The 26,313-nt window shown below is 41.8% G+C and overlaps 1 protein-coding gene across 1 annotated transcript in view; it reads right to left on the bottom strand.

The window, feature by feature from the left end:
* Positions 1–26,313, bottom strand: part of LOC146775937 (uncharacterized) — a 1,457,164-nt gene that overhangs the window by 294,362 nt on the left and 1,136,489 nt on the right. The window contains exon 11 of the mRNA XM_085639461.1: positions 7,208–7,269. Within this exon, the coding sequence (XP_085495587.1) occupies positions 7,208–7,269 (62 nt within the window). The remainder of the gene's footprint in view (positions 1–7,207; positions 7,270–26,313) is intronic.

The following is a 26,313-nucleotide window of genomic DNA, read 5'->3' as shown; positions in this document are numbered from 1 at the left end:
CTAATTTGTAACTGCTGGTCTATTTATACTCGGTTGAGCTCTCCCTATTGCTTGGTGGAAGGGAGGTCTTTTATATCCGTAAGACATCGGATTTCTATTTTCACCAGGTTTACCTTTTTATTAATGGTTCAGCCCCATTGTGTCCGTTATAAACATTTTATATACCGTATTCTTCATATCCCAAGGTTTTCTGCTGAAGCTGCTGGGAAACCGTATGTTAAATTGTGTTTTTTACCTTGTCTTTTAACTTCCCCTTCGTGCGGTTTTTTCAACTTGTAGTCCTGCGTTCTTTGGTTTAACATTCAGGCTTGAATACATTGCATTTGGCACTTTATATTTTGTAATTTGCACTTATAGGTTCTATTGTCGCCGGTCAATTTTTCCAGCTATTAGCAGTGTGCTCCACAGCACGTTTTTTAATCTTTCCTCAATTTTTTTAACTTGTGAGTTCCCCAAGGTTTTTAGCTTTATATATATATTTGCACTCCACACTTTGCTAACTTCCAACCTCTAAGTTACTGCACTTGGCACTTTGCATCTTTGCACTTTGAATTTTGTATTGTGCATCGCACTTTGCAATTCCACGGGGGAACTGTACTGGCGAAGGGCAAATTACAAAAAAAAAAATAACTGAAGCTCCATGCCCCACCATTGACTCCTACCTAGTGCGCGCAGTTAGCGCAATCAATGTCGAAATTGATAGAGCTGAACGTCGCCTATCATTAGATTTTGGTACGGTGACAGAAGGGACGGTTGGCGAGGATACCAGAGTAGCTCAGAAATAGAACACGCATCCTAGGAAACTTCCCCCAAATGAGCTACAAGGTAGTCCTAGGCTAGTAGAAACCATAGGGGACCCTGGTACCGTTACATTAATGCAGACTGATACACTCCAAATAAACTCGCCTAATGGCTCACCTTCCCCAAAAAGAAAAAGAGGCTGCAAGAAGAGCCAGGTAAAGACAGGGAACAACAAAAGCTAGAAAGGACCATTGCAGAATGTGGCAGTCCAGGTCAGTTAAGAGACATTGGTCCAAGGGCCCCCAATAAATTCTCTAGATTCTGAAATTGCAGCTCTTGTTGTAATAAAATTAGAAGAACTGCTCAAACCACTTAATTAATAAATTAGACAAATTGAATGAAGAATTAGTTAAGATCACCGGTGTGTTAAAGAACACTAGTGATGGCGCTAGGGAAAAGAGGAATGTAGTAAAGGGGGGCCCTAGTGAACAGCCCACTCAGGAGAAAGCTGCCACCAACAAGGCAATCAGTATGATAATTAGCAGTAATGCAAGCTGGGGGCCCGGTGACAAGGTGATCATAGGAAGTAAAAAAGGGCAAAATAAGAACATATTTTACCCCCAAGCGAGCCAACAGCATCTGAATAATCACCCAAGCCAACCCATAGGGGATAGACAAGATCAGAGCCAGTTAACTCCAAACTTGATCAATTTTGGTGTTAGCTGAGCCACTGCGAGAAGATCTGCTGTGTCTATAAACTTACCACCAGAATGTTGTCCGTATGTGGCAGTCCTGGTCAATGTACCCGAGCTACAGCCGGGTCAAAGGGAATCGGATGATGCCCTCAAAAACAAGGCGGTCCATTGGCTATACAAGAATTGTGGATACCCAGTGGGCTGTGCTAGCCAGATACTTTTGACAAGAAGAATAAGCTGGATCGGCCCTATTGCTAAGAGTGTCTTAGGAGATTGTATTATTATCAGTTTTAGATGTCCCAGTTGGGCAAGGAATACCTTGGAAAGAGCAGTCGCCCCATTACATTATGACCAGAATGTGTCACTACAGCCCCTTGGCTTCTTTTATAGACATCTAAGGCCTGAACTCAACAAGGGAACTTCAAGGTCTGAGTACTCTTCAAGAAAATGATTGACTTAATGCTGCCCGTTTACCCAACATGGAGCCTGACCCCAAGGGAGAAGAGACAATGGGAGCCAGCTCACCAAAAGATGATTATCCAATAATGAACATTCCAAATGCCCACCTAAATGTGATGAGTCCCCACGAAGAGCCACTACACACAAGCAGAGCTGAGGAAAGATTGTGTGAACATCCTGATGTTAATACAGGGGAAATGATAGCTAACTGCTATACGATTGCCACGTAGAATATAGCTGGTTTGGCAAGTAAGAAGGATTCATTAGGATCGTCAGACTTTATCAATAATCATGGCATAATCTGCATGCAAGAAACCTGGCGCACGAAACAAGTCCATATAGCAGGGTTCACCTCATTTGGCTTATTGGCATTACCTTCTCCAGCAGGCAGAGCCAAATGAGGGCTTTTAATCCTCACCTCAAACAAACTTCCAGCAGTTGTTAAAAGGTCAATTACAATAGGTAAACATTCTCAGATCCTGTGGTTATATTGTAAAGATGTCAGGGATGTGTTCCTGATCAACTTTTATAATAATGTTTTTGATTCAACTCGCTGTAACGCAGTACTCGAACTGGACGAGGGGCTCGACAATCTGATTAGACCATTCAAAACTAATTTTGCAATTATTTCGGTTGGGGATTTCAATACGCAAATAAGCCCACTGTCTGTGACTAAAGCTTGTGGGTATAAGAATGATGAAGGGGACGATTGCATACACTTCCCACACAACAATTATGGAGGTGCATTAAATACCATGATGGCAAAATATGACCTTGATTTATTGCAATGTGCATGTGATATTAACGGTGGTTTGATTCCAACTTATATCAGAAGGAACGCTACCTCTGTGTTGATCATGTGTTGATTTCTATGAGTATTGTACAATTCTGTTCTACTCCAAGGATTGAACAGCTGTTACTTAGTGACCATAACTGTATTATAATGCAAATACTGGTATGGGGCAATAAAAGCGTATCCCAACAAGTCGTTTTTGACAATATTGCCCTGATTAGACCAAATGGAACACAAATAAATTGGGAGGGGGTAGACCTGATTAAAGTATCTAATGACATTGCTTTAAAATGTGGTGCCGAGATCTCCCACTGCCTCAAAGAAGATGCTAATCATACTATGATGTTAACCAATTTTTGTAAAATTAGCAGCATTATCGATGGGATATTGGGTTAAATCTATACAAAATAGGGGATGGTTTAATCATTCATGCACTCTTGCTTTCAAACAATTGAAACAGGCCCTTAATAATAGACCTATGAACCTGGAATTGATAAAAAAAAACTTAAGATTCAGTTATAAATCTGCCCTGAAAATGAGGAAAAGAGAGTTACAAGTGCAAATGTGGGAGAAATTATCAATGGCAGCGGCCACATCTAATAATAAGCTCTTCTGGGAAACTGTTAATTCGCCTTTTCTAAAAAATGATTAATTCCCAGAACTACTATGTCATGTTAGCTGCGAAGAATGGGTGCTGCACTTTTCTGGTATTTTTAAATCACCTGACCACGAAGCCTCCAGACCCCATAGTTCAACACATCTGAAGTGGTTAGCTTTACCTCTTAACATTACACTTGCTGAGGTTATGGCAGGACTAAATGGAAGTAGTGGAGGTAAAGCTCTGGGTTCCGATGGAGTCCCAATAGATGTTTACAAAACACTACCTAATATGTGGTGACCCGTTCTTACTAAAGTTTTTAATGCAGCCGTGTTAGAGGGCGCACCATCCAGCTGGGGTCAATCAGTAATTATTCCCGTCTATAAAAAAGGGAATACATCGGAAGCTAAAAATTATCACCCCATTTCACTCTTAGACTCATCAGTCAAAGTGATGAGTTGGGTGTTACAAGCAAGATTGGAGGAGTGGGTTACCGACAATGAGGTGTTATCACCAGGACAACATGGTTTTAGAAGACGGCTAGGTACGATTGAGCAATGTATTAACTTGGGGCTTTTAATATGCAACTATATATGTGCCAAACAGGGGAATCTGTACCTATGTTTTGCAGAACTCAGTAGTGCCTTTGACTTTGTTGACCACTCTATCCTCTGGCCAGTTCTGCTTAAACTAGGGGCCCCAGAAGCTATTATTTTTTTTCTCGCAAGGTTGTACGCGAAGTTATCGGTGAGAGTGCGGTATGGCCACCAAGGTGAGTGTACCCCTAATTTTGAGGTTAAACGTGGCATCTGCCAAGGCTGCGTCTTACCACCATTGCTTTTTACATTATTTATAAATGAGGTTGACACAGCCCTTAAGTCGGTGCAGGCAGATGCATCCCAAATCGCAGATCGATCTATACCGGTTCTGCTTTATGCAGACGATGCTGTGCTTTTGTCTAGAACCCAGGTTGGCCTTCAGCGCCTTATAGATAAGTTCAGAACTTTTATTACCAGTACGAAGTTACTAATTAATAAAGCAAAAACTTTTACTATGGTATGTGGACCTAAACCTAAGAAATCTAAAACCTTTTTTATTGATAGCACTAGAGTGGAAACCATTAACAATTGTTGCTTCCTGGGAATAACCTTCTCATGAAAGGGTAAATGGTCGCATGAACTATCCAACACCCGCTCAAAGATGATGAAGAGTGTATACGGGGTCTTTCGATTTGCATTCAAATTGGGTGATCGCCATATAAAGAATATGATAGACATATATAAAGCTAAATGTGCCTCCATTGCATTATATGGCGCAGGGGTGTGGGGTCACAATACTAGTCAGTCCCTACAGGAGGAAGAAAACTATTTTCTAAAACATCTTTTATGTCTGCCACCATCTGCCTCTACAGAAATAGTACACAGAGAAGTGGGAATAAGATATATGTCAGACTAAATTGCTTTGCGATCACTAATGCTTTGAAGATCTATTTGGGTAAAGGAAGAGACACAATTTACCCAAGCAATCATTCTGGGCTGTTTAAAATTGGATAATAGTCATCGTATTCCTTGGATAAAATACATCACTGATCTCCATGATGAATTATTTAAGATTAATATTAACGAAAATGTTGAACATGTGGTAGGTCTGCCAAAGCAGGAATTAAAAAATATATTCTTGACCCATAAAAATGAGACTCCCATGAGAACGGTTGGGGAGCAAACCACATACTTATTTTACAAAACAATCGTAGATGGGGGTGATTTTCAAGACTATCTGTCTACAGGTAGTAAACCGAAACCCGGTTTTGTATTAACAAGATTGAGATTAGGAATAGCATATCACTTAGTTGTTTTCCCTGAAATCAAAATGCGCCCTACAACACTATGCCCTTGTAATGAGCATTCTAAACAGAGTACAATGCACTTTCTACTCTTTTGTGATTTTTATTCATATTTTAGATGTCTCTATTTAATGCCTCTGTTTAAAAAACACTATGTAAGAACAACTAGTGCTGCTATGAATTTATTAGTTGCACTGAAAGATCCTGGGATATGTTTTCATGTTGCGTCATTTATCCTAAAATCAATTTATGTGAGAAAAAGTATTATCATTCTTAACTGATTTTAATGTAATTAATCAACTTTATTGTTTCTGTATAACTAATTGTGTTTTTATTAATTGGATTCATCTGTTTTTTACTTGTGCTTTTCTGGTGTACATACTGAATAAAGCTTGATGAACTGAACTGATAACCTTGGAGTTTTACGCAAACTGGATTTTCAAGAAAAGTTGTCTACTGCTCGTACATATGAATGCTGGTATCTATTGCAATTCTTTGAGACGACCATATTTTAAAAGGCACTTTGATTTTGGGTTTTGTATTGTTTTCTTGCATCTGTAACATGGTTATGCTCCCTAGGTGCTTGGCTCTGTCCCCACAAACCCATGGGTTTGATCTTCTGCTCACTTCTGCTCCCCCGCCGTAAGTGGCTCCAGATTTGATATCAAGACTGGAGGCTCGTATTAAATGCATTGTATCATTCTTACTACTCAGTACAGCAGCATGGGTAGAATGCTACATACAGGGTAGAATTAGAATACATGTATAACTTCCACATACATAAGAGTAGGTGCTTTAGAACCCCCTGTTTTCTGCGGAGTAATTTCATCTACCTTCTAAAAGCTCGGGTAGATTAATTTATGAATGATTTCACAGACCAATAATGTATAGGTTATTTCTCAATAGAAATGTGCAATGTTATTGGTCTTGCTTTTTTTTTAAACGGGATGGATGCTTTGTTTTTTCATTGTTGACATCCACATATCTTTTAGCCCCCGTTTCAAGGTTTGGATCCCTAATGGAGCAGTATTGTGAATTTCTGGATTGGGTGAGATTCCACTGGGCCCAGATTGGATGCTCCTGCGTTCACTTGGGTGCAGGGTGGCCAGACATGGGCAGTCTTCTCATTTCACTCAACAAAGTTGCACGTGTGCATTTGGAAATCTCATGATTTACACAATCTCATGACATACCTTTTAAAAGCAAGTAAGATATTGGCAAGAGTTATTAGATGGTACCTTGTGTATAACATAATTCACTGCTTGAAAATATACAACAGTGTCAAGTTTTAACTAAAGAATTTTAAAAATAGAGAGCACCAACAGCTTCAATTTAAAGTGGGGAGATATATTGACCAAAGAGAATAGAGAGTGAAACAGAGAGACACATGGGTGATGTGGTCACAGGGGAAACTGAAAGGAGAGGTGGTTGGATGAGGTGGTATAGACACCTATGGGAGATCTGGCTATGACTAAGACATTGGGTCTCATGGATAGATACACAAGGCCATTAGGGAGATAAAGGAGCTATGGAGGAGGCAAAGAGAGGCTGAGCAGGAGACGGAGGCGTATGAAAGTATGTGGCCCAAGGGGCTGACAACAAAAAGATAAAGGTGCATGGGACCAATGAGGCAACATGGGGTTGATAATTCGAAGGCATGTGGGTGGTAGAAGAGACATGGGGAGAGTCAGAGGGAGTGATGGTAGTCTGACAGGGAGCCATAGTGGCTGAAGGAGGCCACAGAGTCTACTTTCAGTCATAGATAAAAAGTGAGGAGACATAGGACATGGGCTTCTAATTAAGGAATAATGGGGAGATATGAGAGCCCTTGACGGACAGAATGTGGAGATATGGGAGGCCAGAGGAGAGACAATGGGGTATGATGGGAGGCATAGGGTACCAATGGAGTTAGAGTGCAGTATGTCAAACATCAAACTATTTTCAAAGTTTGATAAATTAGAATACCATACAACTTGGTCTGCTTCTGTGACAATTTGAAGTCCATGCATGGCTTATGCCCATCCATGGGCATGCACAAATACAAAGTAAATATTCCCAACACAGTGGTTTTTGCTTACCCTTAGTAAATGGAGGGAAGTAGCACATCATGGTCGTGTTAGTCCAATCATCTTCAAATTCTCTGCAAAGAAAAGATGTAAATGACTTCAGTAAGAACGTTGGTTTTTGACAATATACCATATGGAAAATATAAAGTGATCAAAGGTGACACAACGTTTTTGCTAAATCAAAACATGTTGATTCTTAGAATCACTGTATACAATCTGCGGATGCCTCTTTGAAAAAAGACTTTCTAACCATCTTATTTTGTTCACTTGGGGTGTCTTTCACTTTGTGAACTACCTTAATTTGCTCGAAATTGATTTTAGAGGAGGAACAGAATCACGACCAGCACATTCACTACATCAAGAAAGAAGATGTAAACTAACATTTTGCAGTTTTACGTTCCACCAGTGGGTATTCCTAAATGGAAAACCTGCTGTGCTCACTCCATTGACGCCTACGCTTAGATATTCTGCGCCAACAACATTGTCAACTCATACAGAAGTAGCAAGGTTGTCATGGAACGAGCAAGGAAAATAGTCCCACCTCCCTCAGCTGGATGGGAAAAGAAAGCCATAATTTGGGGTGCAGGGGGCCTCTCCCATCCCTATGCCCTTACACCTGCTTCACTAAAGATGGCTATGCACACAAATAGATGCCAATCATCTCCCAACCGTAAAACATCTACACCTCTCACCTTACCGTATTGCTACTATTTATCCAATTATTCATTATTTTACTATAAGTAGTCGGACTACAATTACTTCTGCTAGCATGACCGTCAATACTTCTGGCCCTTCTCTTCATTTTAGCATGTCTTCGACACTAACACAACTTTAAAAACTACTGCCACTAAAACCACTACTAACACTATCCATGGTGTGACTGCTGCACTGGTAGTACTTACCCTGACACTACTACTTGTACTACTTTTGGTACAAGTAGTGTAATTACTAGCATTGGTACTGCAATTTCACCACAACTTTGATTACTGCCACTATTGTTATTATAAACACTAGTACACTTAGTTCTTCCATTACTACAACTTACACTTCTCCTGGAGACTACTATTATGACTATCACTACTGCTGCTCTCCTGCTATAACTAGTAGGTCTGTAGTGATACTACTACTATATTTCGCATCTACTACATATACCTCTACTAGCTGCACTATTATTTGTAATCTTTCTTTGGTAAATAGTTATTCCCCCAGGGAAAGCATCCAACCCACTGGTTGATTCCATTTATTCCTATGTGCAAAGGATAAGTAGCATTGAAGAGTGCTCGCGGATTATGATGGTGGGTGATTTAAATGCTAAAATGTCCAATGGTTCTGTCATGTCTTTTTCAAACCTTGAGTTGGAGGAAGTATGGTCCATTCCAGATTGTTTACTGTCCGACCATTTAATATCAGATAAACGAGGCTTGTCACTTTTGCATAATCTGAGAATGTTTGACCTTGTAATGTTAAATGGCAGATTTCCAGAGGATTCCCCTGCCTCTTATACTTACCGGGGCCCATATGGTCATTCATTAATTGATGACATGGTGGTATCTTACCAATTTTTTGGTGTTGTACACAATTTAAGGTACTACCAACAAGCATGAGTGATGATGGAGTTTTGGCTGTGGATGTTGACATGGAATTTGAGAAGCCTGAACTCTGGAATCAAAGGGATGAAAATATTTCATATACTCGCAGTAACAGGCGCACGTTTTGGTCAAATAATTTGCTCGCAAGTTTTAAGAGAGTCTTTGAAAATGTGGCCTTTATTCACATACAAGAATACCCCATTGCCAAGTTCGAGAGAATCCTGGCTGTAATTAGATCGTGTGGAAGTAAAAAGCAAGTTCCCAGTTCTGCATCGCCAGTGGTTAAATCATGGAAAATTAAAAAACTAAATCGGGAAATGAATGCCTTAATCAGAGAACAATTCAGGCTGTCCTCAATACCCAAGCGAAGGGAAATCAATAGACTAAAACAGGTATGGAAAAGGAAAATGGTATCGGAACGTAGAAGGGTGAAAGACACGAACTGGGTTAAACTACGAGAGGTTGCTCAATTCAGTTACACCAGGAAATACTGGGCGCTGATAGCAAAATTTTGTGATGGGAGAGATAAGGCAAAGCCCATTCTGATATCAGATGAAGAATGGTCTGTGTATATTTCCCAGCTTTATGCGTTAAATTCTTCAGTCGGATGGAATTTTGATGTTGGCTCTGCCTTTTCCATGGGGGGTGATTATGGATCCCCCTCTTGCACTGAAATAGAGGGTTATATTTAAGGGGCAAGATTCTCTAGTGCGATGGGTCCGGAGGATGTACCAATAGCCATAATTAAACAGGATGACAAAGCATGGGCAGAATTTTTACATCCACTGTTATACTCATGGCGACATTCCACAATCCTGGAAGGGAAGTATAGTTGTTCCATTATACAAAAAGGTGCAAAAATTACCCTGCCAGTTTTAGACAGATCTCTCTTCTGGATGCGACTGGTAAATTGTTTGCAAGGGCATTCTAACCCATCTTCAAGATTGGGCTTTTGGAAATAGTTTCATTCCCGTAGAGCAAACAGGATTTTGCAATAAATAGTGGTACCCTTGATAACATCACCGCTTTGCACACTTTCATTGAAAAATATCCAGTGAGCTGGGGAATGCCGTTATATGCGGTTTTTATAGATTTCTCTACGGCCTTTGAACGGGTGGATCGGGGGACGTTGTGGAGGAAATTGGTTACCATGAGGATACCAGGGAATTTACTACGACTGATTATTGCACTGCATTCCTCTACTTGGACGCAGGTTTTATTGGGGGAACACAGGGCCTGTCAAGAAAAATAGAGACCCATAATGGGCTGAAGCAAGGGTGTCTTCTGGCCCCTCTTCTTTTTTCTGTTTATGTTAATTATTTGCCAAGTAGAGTGGGGCTTAGCAAAGGGGATTCCCCTAAATTAGGAAATCTAAAGTTAAGCTGCGTGCTATAAGCAGACAACGCCATATTAATGGATCTAACCCCAATCGGACTTCAAAGACGACTTGCTGAGTTGACTAGGTATACAGACGAATACTACTTAAAAATAAATATTTTAAAGAGCAAAGTTATGGTTTTTAGTTATCGGGGATGTAAAGTCAGAAAGAACATTCACTGGTTGTTGGGGAATGAGAAACTGGACGTAGTAAGGTTTTACCCATATTTAGGAAAAATCTTTACAAACAGGTAGTCCAGTAGCAATCATATGGATCAATGTAAAGGCAAGACGATTTCACAGACCTCTGCAATCAATCGATTTTATACACACTGTGGCAAAAGACATTTCTCACACATTTTATCAGTTTGTAAAATAAAGATACCGCCAGCATTGAGCTATGCCTGCGAAACAGTAGATGCACAAGATTGGGATACATTTGAGAAAGTAGAGGAACAGATTTGGCACCAAATCTGTAATCTGAATTGCCCTGCTCCTACTGCAGCGATTCGGCTAGAATTTGGTTTACTCTCCACCTATTTGCTCTCTATGGCTGCGTGCTTAAGATGGAGCAACGCATTGGCAAATAGCTCTGAGAATGCCCTACGGGTAGCATTGTGTGAGGAAATTTTTGTCATTATGAAAGGAAAAAGTGCTCTTTTTAGGAATCGTCAAAAAGCCATAAAACTGTTCGGCCTCGAGATGGACAGTGTGACGTTGCTTTGTAAACATGCTTCGAAAATCAGAATTAAAAAAGCAATCTACGGGGTATCTCACAATAGAGATATTTTAATGTGCTCAGAGAATGGTAAAAATGACTGTATTGCAGGGAGTAGTATCTACAAAAAAAAAAAAAACTATGTCTCATGGAATGTCCAACATTGAGTACGTAGAGCTATTCTGTTGCTTAGGCTGAATTTACTCCCTTTAAGAACTGTAACAGGAGCTTGGGAGGGCATTGCTAGACAGGAAAGACTCTGTCAGTTATGTAATTCCTGTGTACAAGATTTAAATCATGTCCTAGTTGTTTGTCCCACATTGCAACCTTTACATTGTAGATACCTAAGGATTTGTTTTCTAAAGTACATCATCACCACAGCAGGAGAGGCCCGTAACTATCTGCTTGTACCTCCTTCTGAACTAGTTTGTTTTAAAAATGTGTGCTTGTTTAATCAATTTTCAAATATATTTTAGAAAAGTATTGGTTTATTATGTATGTTTAAGAGCACTTGCTCTTTTTTTATTCATTATGCTGCAAGTTATTGAGTACCGTATGCTGAAATTGTATATCCTTGTTTTACTATGAGTTTTTATTTTTACGCATTTTTTATTACACTGCTAGCTATGGTGTATTTCACCTTGAATTGTACAACCCTGTTTTTATTACAAAGTGTTTTAATATCCTTGCACTATCATTACGCTGCTGGTTATTGTGTACTGTATTTTGAATTGACAAATTCCCGCTTTTACTATATGTTCTTAATCCTTAAAGTTTTCACTGTATTGTAAAAGTTTAACCAAAGTACTCCAAGTATTCAATGATGGTAATCTGATTTGTTATGTATCAATTTACTTGGCACTTGAAAGGTCCCTGGAACGGTTTCTGTGCATATGTTTTGTCTCTGTTTTTATATGATATGATGAATTTAGTACCGTAAAAAGTTAGAACATTCCTCTTTTATAGGGGTGTTATGCTGATTTTGGATGTACATTTTCTATTTTATGTGGAATTCTTCAAAGTCCCAAATCATAATAAATAAACTTGTTACTTATAATATTTCTATATTTATCGGTACTCCTGCTGCTACAGCAGGGAATGTCCCTACCACTACTAGTAAAACTACTAACAGCACTGCTGCATGAACTAGTATGCCTACTCAAAATACTAAAACTACAACTACTGGAACTTCTAGTACCAAGTGTGCTTATATAGGATCTGTCCCAGCTACTACTATCACTACTACTGTTGATTCAACAACTACTACTAGTAATATCTCAAAGACTTTAAATACTAGCTGCTACTTGAACTAATGAATAAATGAATCATGCCATATTTGTAAAGTGTGAGCAGTTGCCCGAGAGCATTCGGGTGCAAGAGATATAGGCCACAGGGAAGGTGAGGAAAAAGAGGGAAAGGAAGCTGAAAGAGCCAGGTTTTGAATAATTTGTGGAAGGTGTGATCTTGAGTGCTTCTCAAATATAGCATTGGTGAGTTCCATAATTTCACAAATAGATACGAAAAAGCAAGTTCACCCTGTCTGGCTCTGACAATTACCGGGGGTTCTAAAAGCAGAGCTCAAGGGGATCTCTGCATTCGCCTGGGCTGGTAAATCAAGCATTTGCTTCTGATGTTGTTCAGACCCAGGCTGTTTTGACTTTTTTTATCAGTGCTTTGAACATTATGCGCTTTCTGATAAGCAGCCAGTGCTGAGTTTTTAGGTGTTTGGAGGCAGAGTAGTGGTTAGGAGCCTTAATGAGTAATCTGGCTGCCATGTTTTGCATCATCTGCAGTTGGTGAATGAGAGAGGCCCAGATATAGAGCATTACCATAGTCATAGTCTAGGAGAGAAGTTATCAGGGCTTAGTCAAAATCTTGCCTGCAGACTCTGGTAGGAGAGGACTAATCCTTCTCAGGGATTTTAATAGGGAGACGCAAAGGGAGCGTCACTTGTTTCTCTGAGACTTAAAGGTAAGATGGGAGTCAAAAATGATGCCTGGATTCCTTGCTATGGCTGAAGCAATAGGGAAGCCCCTAATGCAGAAGACCACCAGCAAGGTGACCAGAATGAGGAGTTTCTGCCAAAAGCAGCACCTCGGTTTTCTCCCCATTCAATTTTTAGGAAGTTCTCTTTCATCCATATCGCCACCCGGCTCAAACGTACAATCTAGATAAGTTTTCCTTGTGGGTATCCTCGGAAATAGAGACAATTATGTGAGTATCATCTGCATATGAAGAGAAATGGATGTCCGAAGATCTTGCAATGTTCGCCGGTGGGACCATATACATAGTGTAGGACTCAGTGAAGGGTTCAGTACTGAGTCCTGTGGCCGTCAATCCTTATATCATCAATGGCAACCAGAGTAGTTTCAGTACTATAGCCAGTTTTGAAACCGGACCAGGATTCATCCAAAAACTTTAACTAGAAATGGTAGCAATGGTGCTAAAAGGAGTAGTACTTAATAGTACCAGTAGCATCTTAGGGTCATTGACACAGTAGTGCTGTGTTACCCCCAACTTACTGGCGACACACTTGGTAGACCCCCTAAGCCACCTAAAGGAAAGGGCCCCCTTTTAAGGAGAGAAGAACTGTCAGGTGTCTCTCTCCCATCTCCAATAGAGATATTCTCTTGCAAGCAGGAGTGTTAGGAGTCAGACAGGCCTGTCAGGGAATCTCTCATCTGCAGAGCCTCACCCCAGACCAAAACATCAGTATGCACATCAATCATTTGTATTTAACTTTATATGATTATTTGCTATACACTATTCGTCATTAAGTCTTATGTATTGTATATGTAAGTATTATAAGCAGTTGAACAAATAATTATGGATTAAGTAAGGCCCAACCATATGTCATCACACGCCCCTATGCTATCAGTGTACCTAAGTTATAACTGACTGTTCAGCAGCAGCACAGTTCTACAAGTTCTACATAACACATCTGAAGCCAGAACTCCATGATTCAGTATCCACTTCAGCAACCGGTCTCTGTGTCCTACCACTCCTGTGTCGGCGGTATGTTACATTCTTTCTTACGCATGGTATTCTATGGAACAAGAAGGGGTGGGCTCATGCTCACTTATCACGTATCACTGCACAGGAAATCTGAGCAATGCTAAGCAGCACAAAATGGCGCCTGGAAAGCAAAGAACAAGTGCAGTTGGAAAAAAGAATATGAGGTGTGATCCTGTCTTAGTATTTATCAAAAGTAGGTGGGGCTCAGAAGGAAACCAGGAAGAATGTGTTCATTTTGAGAGCTCAGATGAAATATCCATGGTTTGAAGATGAAACATCCATGGTTTGAAGATGAAACATCCATGGTTTGGTTCTGCAAAGTGAACTACCCCTTAGCAGCCTTTCTTTCATCCCTGCATACTGACATGAGCCTGTTTGGCGCTGTGTGTAGACTATATCATGTAATATGGTAATTTGGCGTATGTGTTTTTTTATTTTTTGATTGTAATGTCTGCATGCTGTTGTATGAATAGTCTTTAACAAACAGATGGTATATACAGGCACTATTTACCCGTAGACAATATACTCAGAGGCACATTTACACATTCACAGACGCAGCACACAAAAAGACACACTCGCAGTAGTCACAGAACACACATGGGCACATGCTAATGCAGGTGGATACTGGATGGGCCCCAGGAAAGAATATTAGCTATTTTGGTATATAAATGGCTGAGCAGGCTGACGGCTTTGGGTGTATGCAGTGGTGGAAGGGTGTGTAGGTGCATCATGCCTGTGGGTGCATTGTGGAATGGGAGAAAGTATGAGCAGGAGGGCCTGGGTGTAGGCGTATGGATGACTATATGGGGATGGATGCATGCTTGAAAAGGGTAGGGGGGATCGATGAATGTACAACTGTAGGTGGAAGATGGATGCATATATATGGGTAGATGGCTGTGTATGAGTGGTACGGTGGGTGCACGAACATGGATATTTAATGGAAGGATAATACACAAGTGGATAAGTGAGAGGAGATGAGTAGATAGATGATAGTGGGTGGATCGGTAGAGTGTCCATGTCTGTGGGCTGATGGATGCATGGATGTTGTAGTATAGTTGCATGTTTAAGTGTAGTACAGGTACTCATGCATCAGTGTGGGTGGACAGGTGATTACATATGTGTGGGTGGTGAATGGAAGACATGAACAGATAGAAGGATTTATACAAGAGTATGTGTGGATGTGTTTGAGTAGATGGGCAAATCGATCAATTACTTTGTCTGTAGGTTCATGGATGAGGGTCGGTGGGTGCATGGATATTTCTAAACTGTGCTGGGCCTCAAACCTTTGACCAAAAGATTAGACAGAGGTCTCTGCAGCAAGTTTTTTAATCACCAGTGCAACCTCATCAGAATTTATGAATGGTAAGCCCTTAAGCCATCACAAAATCCCATTTGTTTGGGGAATGGAAAGGGCCAAAAAGCATTAAGGTAGAATGTTCCCTCTTTATTGATTTCTTTGTGGCAGGGGTTCTAAAACAAATGGCACAGGACAGGCTGGCTGTCACTGAATCCTCCCATCGTGGCTCCATTCCCTTTTTAGGTTTCGCCTGCAGTGAAATCGCATGTATTAAATATATCTTTAAAGGAGGCTCATAACAATTCCCAAAAACCATATTACTGTGTTCATTTGCTTTTGTGTGGACCTTTTTTAGTTTGTAAATTACCCCTGGCTGCATGCGTTCACAGTACTTCTACTAAAGCTGTTCACGCTGTTTAAGCCACATTCACTGTCAAGATAAGATCTCTTCCCACATAAAAGGTAATCAGCTTCTAACAGTATGCTGGAATTCTTGCTTTTTATTACTCAGTTGTGTAAAACAGATGCTTTAGCCTTAGAATGTTTGTGGCATTTCCTATTCATGCCTCAGTACCTTTCTTTGCACTTTGAAGACATTATCGCATTGATTTTCTCAACGTAATCTATTAAGTCATTATGAACAAATTCAAAATGTTCTAATAAACATTGCACTTAAAAATAAAGTAAATATACAAAAGATATGCTATATTTTAGTACTTAACAGGCAGCCACAAGTGGCCCGGCGGGGGCGATCCGCCCGCCATCCTAATAGACCCCCTAATATTGCAATATTTTACTACTATACAGGCTGTTTTGTCTCTGTTTTTATATGATATGATGAATTTAGTACCGTAAAAAGTTAGAACATTCCTCTTTTATAGGGGTGTTATGCTGATTTTGGATGTACATTTTCTATTTTATGTGGAATTCTTCAAAGTCCCAAATCATAATAAATAAACTTGTTACTTATAATATTTCTATATTTATCGGTACTCCTGCTGCTACAGCAGGGAATGTCCCTACCACTACTAGTAAAACTACTAACAGCACTGCTGCATGAACTAGTATGCCTACTCAAAATACTAAAACTACAACTACTGGAACTTCTAGTACCAAGTGTGCTTATATAGGATCTGTCCCAGCTACTACTATCACTACTACTGTTGATTCAACAACTACTACTAGTAATATCTCAAAGACTTTAAATACTAGCTGCTACTTGAACGAATGAATAAATGAATCATGCCATATTTGTAAAGTGTGAGCAGTTGCCCGAGAGCATTCGGGTGCAAGAGATATAGGCCACAGGGAAGGTGAGGAAAAAGAGGGAAAGGAAGCTGAAAGAGCCAGGTTTTGAATAATTTGTGGAAGGTGTTGTGATCTCGAGTGCTTTTCAAATATAGCATTGGTGAGTTCCATAATTTCACAAATAGATACGAAAAAGCAAGTTCACCCTGTCTGGCTCTGACAATTACCGGGGGTTCTAAAAGCAGAGCTCAAGGGGATCTCTGCATTCGCCTGGGCTGGTAAATCAAGCATTTGCTTCTGATGTTGTTCAGACCCAGGCTGTTTTGACTTTTGTTTATAAGTGCTTTGAACATTATGCGCTTCCTGATAAGCAGCCAGTGCTGAGTTTTTAGGTGTTTGGAGGCAGAGTAGTGGTTAGGAGCCATACAGCCTCATGCATCAAGCCAAAATCCAGTCGGTAAAATACCGATTTGCTAATTGCTCCCGGTATTGAGTCAAAAATACCCAATCCCAATGCATCAACCCAAAAGGAAAAATCGCTATTTAAGGAATCCTTAAATAGCGATTCCTTAAATAGCGATAGCATTTAAGGAATCCCAAATTGAGATTCCTTAATTTAAGGAATCTCAATTTGGGATTCCTTAAATGCAATGCATGAAAGTTAAAAAATTAGCGAATTCACTAATAGGGGGAACAAATTACCATGAAGATGAACTGCATGGTAATTTGCTAAAAGTTTGAAAAATGCACTTTTGTGCATTTTTCAAAGTTTCATGTTGCGCACACACATGCCCTTAGAGCATGTGTGTGTGCAACATATGTGCACATATCGATTTCAGGGGTGCAATAGGGTGTCATTTTGACACCCTTGCACCCTTGAAATTGCATGAGCAATTTGCGAGAACCTACTGGTACTCACTATTTGCTCATGCAATCTCCAATTCATTCCTATGGGCCTGGAGGCCCATAGGAATGATTGGGATGGCATTCCTTAATTGCTACTCGCTATTTGCTAGTAGCAATTAAGGAAAGTTAAGGAATCGCTATTTGAATAGCGATTCCTACATGCATAGCCTTTTGCTATTCCTTATTAGCGATTCCTTATTTTTCGCTAATAAGGAATCGCAAATGGCATTGTTGATGCATGTGCCCCTTAATGAGTAATCTGGCTGCCATGTTTTGCATCATCTGCAGTTGGTGAATGAGAGAGGCCCAGATATAGAGCATTACCATAGTCATAGTCTAGGAGAGAAGTTATCAGGGCTTAGTCAAAATCTTGCCTGCAGACTCTGGTAGGAGAGGACTAATCCTTCTCAGGGATTTTAATAGGGAGACGCAAAGGGAGCGTCACTTGTTTCTCTGAGACTTAAAGGTCAGATGGGAGTAAAAAAATGATGCCTGGATTCCTTGCTATGGCTGAAGCAATACGGAAGCCCCTAATGCAGCAGACCACCAGCAAGGTGACCAGAATGAGGAGTTTCTGCCAAAAGCAGCACCTCGGTTTTCTCCCCATTAAATTTTTAGGAAGTTCCCTTTCATCCATATCGCCACCCGGCTTAAACGTAGAATCTAGATAAGTTTTCCTGTGGGTATCCTCGCAAATAGAGAAAATTATGTGAGTATCATCTGCATATGAAGAGAAATGGATGTCCGAAGATCTTGCAATGTTCGCCGGTGGGACCATATACATAGTGTAGGACTCAGTGAAGGGTTCAGTACTGAGTCCTGTGGCCGTCAATCCTTATATCATCAATGGCAACCAGAGTAGTTTCAGTACTATAGCCAGTTCTGAAACCGGACCAGGATTCATCCAAAAACTTTAACTAGAAATGGTAGCAATGGTGCTAAAAGGAGTAGTACTTAATAGTACCAGTAGCATCTTAGGGTCATTGACACAGTAGTGCTGTGTTACCCCCAACTTACTGGCGACACACTTGGTAGACCCCCTAAGCCACCAAAAGGAAAGGGCCCCCTTTTAAGGAGAGAAGAACTGTCAGGTGTCTCTCTCCCATCTCCAATAGAGATATTCTCTTGCAAGCAGGAGTGTTAGGAGTCAGACAGGCCTGTCAGGGAATCTCTCATCTGCAGAGCCTCACCCCAGACCCTAACATCAGGATGCACATCAATCATTTGTATTTAACTTTATATGATGATTTGCTATACACTATTCGTCATTAAGTCTTATGTATTGTATATGTAAGTATTATAAGCAGTTGAACAAATAATTATGGATTAAGTAAGGCCCAACATATGTCATCACACGCCCCTATGCTATCAGTCTACCTAAGTTATAACGGACTGTTCAGCAGCAGCACAGTTCTCCAAGTTCTACATAACACATCTGAAGCCAGAACTCCATGATTCAGTATCCACTTCAGCAACCGGTCTGTGTGTCCTACCACTCCCGTGTCGGCGGTATGTTACATTCTTTCTTACGCATGGTATTCTATGGAACAAGAAGGGGTGGGCTCATGCTCACTTATCATGTATCACTACACAGGAAATCTGAGAAATGCTAAGCAGCACAAAATGGCGTTTGGAAAGCAAAGAACAAGTGCAGTTGGAAAAAAGAATATGAGGTGTGATCCTGTCTTAGTATTTATCAAAAGTAGGTGGGGCTCAGAAGGAAACCAGGAAGAATGTGTTCATTTTGAGAGCTCAGATGAAATATCCATGGATTGAAGATGTAACATCCATGGTTTGAAGATGAAACATCCATGGTTTGGTTCTGCAAAGTGAACTACCTCTTAGCAGCCTTTCTTTCATCCCTGCAGACTGACATGAGCCTGTTTAGCGCTGTGTGTAGACTATATCATGTAATATGGTAATTGGGCGTATGTGTTTTTTTATTTTTTTATTGTAATGCCTGCATGCTGTTGTATGAAAAGTTTTTAACAAACAGATGGTATATACAGGCACTATTTACCCGTAGACAATATACTCAGAGGCACATATACACATTCACAGACGCAGCACATAAAAAGACACAGTGGCAGTAGTCACAGAACACACATGGGCACATGCTAATGCAGGTGGATACTGGATGGGCCCCAGGAAAGAATATTAGCTATTTTGGTACATAAATGGCTGAGCAGGCTGACGGCTTTGGGTGTATGCAGTGGTGGAAGGGTGTGTAGGTGCATCATGCCTGTGGGTGCATTGTGGAATGGGAGAAAGTATGAGCAGGAGGGCCTGGGTTTAGGCGAATGGATGACTGTATGGGGATGGATGCATGTTTGAAAAGGGTAGGGGGGATCGATGAATGTACAACTGTAGGTGGAAGATGGATGCATATATATGGGTAGATGGCTGTTTATGAGTGGTACGGTGGGTGGACGAACATGGATATTTAATGGAAGGATAATACACAAGTGGATAAGTGAGAGGAGATGAGTAGATAGATGATAGTGGGTGGGTCGGTAGAGTGTCCATGTCTGTGGGTTGATGGATGCATGGATGTTGTAGTATAGCTACATGTTTAAGTGTAGTGCAGGTACTCATGCATCAGTGTGGGTGAACAGGTGATTACATAGGTGTGGGTGGTGAATGGAAGATATGAACAGATAGAAGGATTTATACAAGAGTATGTGTGGATGTGTTAGAGTAGATGGGCAAATCGATCAATTACTTTGTCTGTAGGTTGATGGATGAGGGTCGGTGGGTGCATGGATATTTCTAAGCTGTGCTGGGCCTCAAACCTTTGACCAAAAGATTAGACAGAGGTCTCTGCAGCAAGTTGTTTAATCACCTGTGCTACCTCATCAGAATTTATGAATGTTAAGCCCTTAAGACATCACAAAATCCCATTTGTTTGGGGAATGGAAAGGGCCAAAAAGCATTAAGGTAGAATGTTCCCTCTTTATTGATTTCTTTGTGGCAGGGGTTCTAAAACAAATGGCACATGACAGGCTGGCTGTCACTCAATCCTCCCATCGTGGCTCCATTCCCTTTTTAGGTTTCGCCTGCAGTGAAATCGCTTGTATTAAATATATCTTTAAAGGAGGCTCTTAACAATTCCCAAAAACCATATTACTGTGTTGATTCGCTTTTGTGTGGACCTTTTTTAGTTTGTAAATTACCCCTGGCTGCATGCATTCACAATACTTCTACTAAAGCTGTTCACGCTGTTTAAGCCACATTCACTGTGAAGATAAGATCTCTTTCCACATAAAAGGTAATCAGCTTCTAACAGTATGCTGGAATGCTTGCTTTTTATTACTTAGTTGTGTAAAGCAGATGCTTTAGCCTTAGAATGTTTGTGGCATTTCCTATTCATGCCTCAGTACCTTTCTTTGCACTTTGTAGACATTATCGGATTGATTCCCTCAACTTAATCTATTAAGTCATTATGAACAAATTCAAAATGTTCTAATAAACATTGCACTTAATAATAAAGTAAATATACAAGAGATATGCTATATTTTACTACTTAACAGGCAGCCACAAGTGGCCCGGCGGGGGCGATCCGCCCGCCATCCTAATAGACTCCCTAATATTGCAATATTTTACTACTATACAGGCAGTCGCAATTGCAGTTCCCTTGCAGTTAAAAGGGGCTTGATTTAAATGGTGCAGCAGGTACAGTGGCACCGGGGCCAAACGTTATCATAACTCCTCTAAACACCTAATATTGCTATATATTTTGCAACTAAATAGGCAGTCACAAGTGCAATTATCTTGCAGGCAACAAGGTCATTATTTGAATGGTGCAGCAAGTGCAGTGGCACAGGGACCAAAACCTTCAGGCACCCCACTAAATACCTAATATTGTTATATTTTATTCCTAAACAGGTAACCACAAGTGCAGTTACCTTGCAGACAACAGGGTCATGATTTGAATGGAGCAGCATGAGCAGTAGCACCGGGCCCAAAATTTGTCAGAACTCCTCTAAACACATAATATTACTATATTTGTCTACTAAATAGACCTGGCTATTTTGCCAGTCATACAAATGAAACACTTAGCGGTAGTACTCCTTGGACCCCAGCGCCATAAAACCGTGTGGTGTACTTGCGCTTTATAGGAATTTTTAACATAACAATTAACATAACATAAACAGGCAGTCACAATTGCAGTTACCTTGTAGTTAAAAGGGACTTAATTTGAATGGTGCAGCACGTGCAGTGGCCTCGAGGCCAAAAGCTCCAGGGACCCCACTAAACCCAGATAATTGCAGAATGTTACTACTAAACAGGCAGTCACAAATGCAGTTATCTAGCAGGCACTGGGGCCATGATTTCAATGGTGCCGCAGGTACAGTGGCACCGGGGCCAAAAGTTGTCAGAACTCCTCTTCACACCAAATATTGCTATATTTAACTACTAAAAAATCAATCACATGTGCAGTTACCTTGCAGGCACTAGGGTCATGATTTCAATGATGCAACAGTTGCAGTGACACCGGGGCCCAAAGCTCTAGAAACCCTGCTAATCACAAAATATTGCAATATTTCACTACTAAACAGGCAGTCACAAGTGCAGTTACCTTACAGGCAATAGGGTTATGATTTGAATTGTGCATCAGGTTAAGTGGCACCCGGGCCAAAAGTTGTCATAACTCCTCTAAACATCAAATATTGCTATAATGTACTACTAAACAGGCAGCCACAAATGCAGTTATCTTGCAGGCATGATTTAAATGGTGCAGCAGGTGCAGTGGCACTGGGCCCAACAGTTGTCACAAGTCCTTTAAACACATAATATTGCTATGACATCAATTAATTTGATTATTTCTCTCTTTCATTTTTCCAAATTTTGCTATAACTTACCTATACTATACCACTATCAACAGCACTATATATTGCCTTTTTGTAAATAAACAAGGCATAACACTTTAACAGACTTTCTGTAACGTATATTGTACAACTACTCAGCAAGCTACAGCTTACAACAAAACAGCTTATTATTAATCACATAGGCGAAACCTAATGCATTTACCAATGCTTGTTGCTCTTGTCCCTGGACACCAATTTGCGATTTTCAGCATTAAGAACAGTGTAAGTACCTGACAGCACTGAGAATAAGATCAGGGAAAATGCACAGATCCACACTAACTCTGCACAGTGCTTACCAAAACACCCCTGCCTATACACACTGCAGAGTGCTGTACTGCCTGCATACAGAGCCCCATAAAGAGTTAACATTCCCTTACATAGAAGACACAGCACCAACTGCATGTACAGCACAATATTCTGTGCGCAGATCGCCCTTAAGCATGACTCAGTGCAGGATTGAGCATAGAGGAGAAAAGGCACGATGTGCCCTTTAACCCCTTGAGTGCCCCGCCCTTTCCCCGCCCTGTGCCGGCCCTTTCATTAGCGGGCGGGGTTCATGACGAGATAGTCTCGTCATGGGCACAGCGCAACCGCGGCCCATGACGAGACCATCTCGTCATGGGCACTCAAGAGGTTAAACGTCACATCTGAAGGTCAGAAAGCTCTGCCAACAACCCTGGCAGGGGCGTGGCTTCAGGGGGGTGTTTGGGGTATTAAACCTTCCTAATAAATGTATTTTCTGGCAAACAGTTGGGTACAGGTGCATTCAGTCGGGTATGGTGCGGAGTCTCTTGAAATTCAGAAATAATGTTTACATAAACTTAGACAAAAACACGCACACATATGCTCTCTCTGCTGTGTAGGCCTTCAAAAATGTTGGTTATTTAACAAAAGATTGCGATTTCTCTCTTAGTACCCCTACCAATCTGCATTCATCTCCCTTTCCGCTGCCCTGCTCGTCGAATAATGTAGTTTAACATTATATGCCAGTGTGATAGTTGGAGAATGTGAGGCTCACACCCCCAAACCTTACTTACTAAGCTACGCCCCTGAACCCTGGGTATAGAATGCTTATGCAACAAGGAGACAAACTGGCAAATTACCTACCTTTGGCGCTAATGGCATTGTGCTGCTTCCTCCTGTAGAGTGTACAAGCAACAGTGTGCCCACTCTGACTGGCACTTATCCTCCTTGCCAAAGTTAAGCAGCCCAAATAACACATGCATGCTTACTCAACAAACAGGGACCCCAAGAAAGTCACTTACCATAGTGTTATAGTGTTACCACACGCTAGCTCTGTTCAAGGGAGAAGCAATGGATAAAAGTACATGTGTTCAACTTAAGACATCTGTGGGGGATTTGTTACTATATCCCCCAACATGATCTCAATACTTTGGTGCAATATCTTGTGCTATCAAGGATTGACTATGGTAACTAGCCTGCTTCCCAAAGTACACCTTGTCTCTCTGAAAGCGTTTTTTCATGCATGCAACAACACACTTTTCTCACAGGATCCGAAAAACGTGATCAGATTTCTCCTGTTCCTCACTTCAATGGCTTTCCTTGGACTTGAAGTTTTGGGTAGACTCCAATCCCTAGACAGCAGTGAAACAGTGCTCACAGAGCCCGAGCTTTCAAAAAGAACAAACTTTCTCAAAGTCCTTCTCTGGCAGTGTGCCATGAGTAAGAATTATCCTTGGCACCACTGCCTCACCGGTCCTCAGAATCGGTCCGTTTGCAACTGGTAAAATGCGTTATGGTATGTATGCATTCCAATTTGCAATTCGGTAACATGTTACCGAATCGCAATTTGGAATTGCGATTATATACCAATTCGTTATTAGGAAGAAGCATGTTTGGGGCGTCTCTTCCTAATACCGAATGGCAGCGGTATGTAGGAATGTTTTGCAACTGATATGCGGCCACAAATCATTTGCATTTTATCACCTACTTCAAGTAGGTGGTAACCCATTCGCAAACGGGACCCCTTCCCCTTTGTGAATGTTTATAAAAATGTTTTTTAAGAGCAGGCAGTGATCCCACGGACCACTCTCTGCTTTTGAAAAATGAAACGACAGAGATTAACACAATTGACTCTCCGCACACCATCGACCACAACCCCCTGCTATCCTGGGCCAACGTGAGCATCAATGACACCATCAAGACCATGAGCACAATCCACTCCGACTGCCCGTCAGACTCATTCCCGCACCACATCTTCAACAAAGCCAGCAGCTCCATCGCACCCCATCTGCGCAACGTCATCAATCTCTCCCTCAAGACCGCGACCTTCCCAGAGAGCTGGAAACACACCAAGATCAACGCCCTACTCGAAAAACCCAAGGCGGACCCAAGAGACCTCAAGAACTTCCGGTCCATCTCTCTGCTTCCGTTCCCGGCCAAGGTCAGCGAGAAGATCGTCAACAGACAACTAATCCGATACCTCGAAGAAAACAGAATCCTGGACCCTTCCCAGTGAGGGTTACGCAGCAACCACAGCACCGAGACTCCCCTCATCGCCGCCACCGACGACATCAGGACCCTGCTGGACAACGGTGAGACCGCTGCCCTCATCCTCCTTGACCTCTCCACCGCCTTCGACACCGTCTGCCACCGCACACTACGCGCACGCCTCCACACCGTAGGGATCCGAGACAAGGCTCTGGAATGGACCACCTCCTTCCTCTCCGGCAGAACCCAGAGCGTCCGCCTCCCCCATTCCGATCCGAAGCCTCAGAGATAATCTGCGGCGTATCTCAGGGATCTTCCCTCAGACTGACACTGTTCAACATCTACATGGCCCCACTCGCACACGTCGCCCGACAGCACGACCTCAACATAATCTCCTACGCAGACGACACTCAACTGATCCTCTCCCTCACCAAATACCCCATCACCGCCAAATCCAACCGCCACGAAGGAATGAAGGCCGTTGCCGACTGGATGAAGATCAGCCGACTGAAGATGAACACTGACAAGATGGAGGTCCTCATCCTCGGCTCCGACCCTTCAGCCTGGAACGACTCTTGGTGGCTGACGGCACTGAAGGCAGCCCCGACACCCACCGACCACGCACGCAACCTGGGAATCATCCTCGACTCAATGCTGTCCATGACCAAGCAAGTCAATGCCGTCTCCTCCTCCTGCTACAACACCCTCCGCATGCTCCGCAAGATCTACAGGCGGATCCCGACAGACACAAGAAGAAGTCACCCAGGCCCTCGTCAGCAGCAGACTCGACTACTGAAACGCCCTCTACGTGGGAGCCCGACCAAGCTCATCAAACGACTGCAACGCATCCAAAACGCATCTGCACGACTAATCCTTGACGTACCTCGCCACAGCCACATCACCCCCCACCTGAGAAACCTGCACTGGCTCCCCGTCAACCAGAGGATATCCTTCAAGCTCCTCATCCACGCACACAAGGCACTCCACAAGACCGGCCCAGCCTACCTCAACAGACGACTTTCCTTCTACATTCCCAACCGCCAGCTCTGCTCTGCCGACCTCACACTCGCTGCCGTCCCTCGCATCCGAAAAACACTCACCGGCGGGAGATCCTTCTCCCACCTCACCGCCAAGACCTGGAACACCCTCCCACTGAGCCTACGACAGACCCAAGACCTGCTGACCTTCAGGAGGCTACTCAAGACCTGGCTGTTTGACCAGTAGCGCCTCCCCCCAGCGCCTTGAGACCCTCACGGGTATGTAGTGCGCTTTACAAATGATTGAATGATTGATTGATTGAACGAAAACTTTTAATTTTTCTTTTTTAAACGCAACCTGTTTTCCTTTAAGTTAAACAGGCTTCATTTTAATAAAAATGATTTATTTATTTAAAAGCAATCACAGACATGGTGGTTTGATGACCCCAGCAGTCCACCGTCCCTGTGATATTAGCGACTCCCAATGGGTCGCAAATTGCGACCTGCCTCATTACTGTAATGAGGTATGTCAATTTGCGACCCGTTAGGAAACGCTATATGAAACTCATGGAGTTTCAATCATTCAAATAGTGCTTTCCTAATTGAAATTTGCAGAGAATCGCAATTAGGTAATCGCTATTTGAAATAATGGTACATGGGGCCCCGCATCTC

Source organism: Triturus cristatus, chromosome 12 (assembly GCF_964204655.1).
Source record: "Triturus cristatus chromosome 12, aTriCri1.1, whole genome shotgun sequence".
NCBI lineage: Eukaryota > Metazoa > Chordata > Amphibia > Caudata > Salamandridae > Triturus > Triturus cristatus.
Note: the sequence above shows the minus strand (reverse complement) of the source record. Positions and strands in the feature narration are given on the sequence as shown.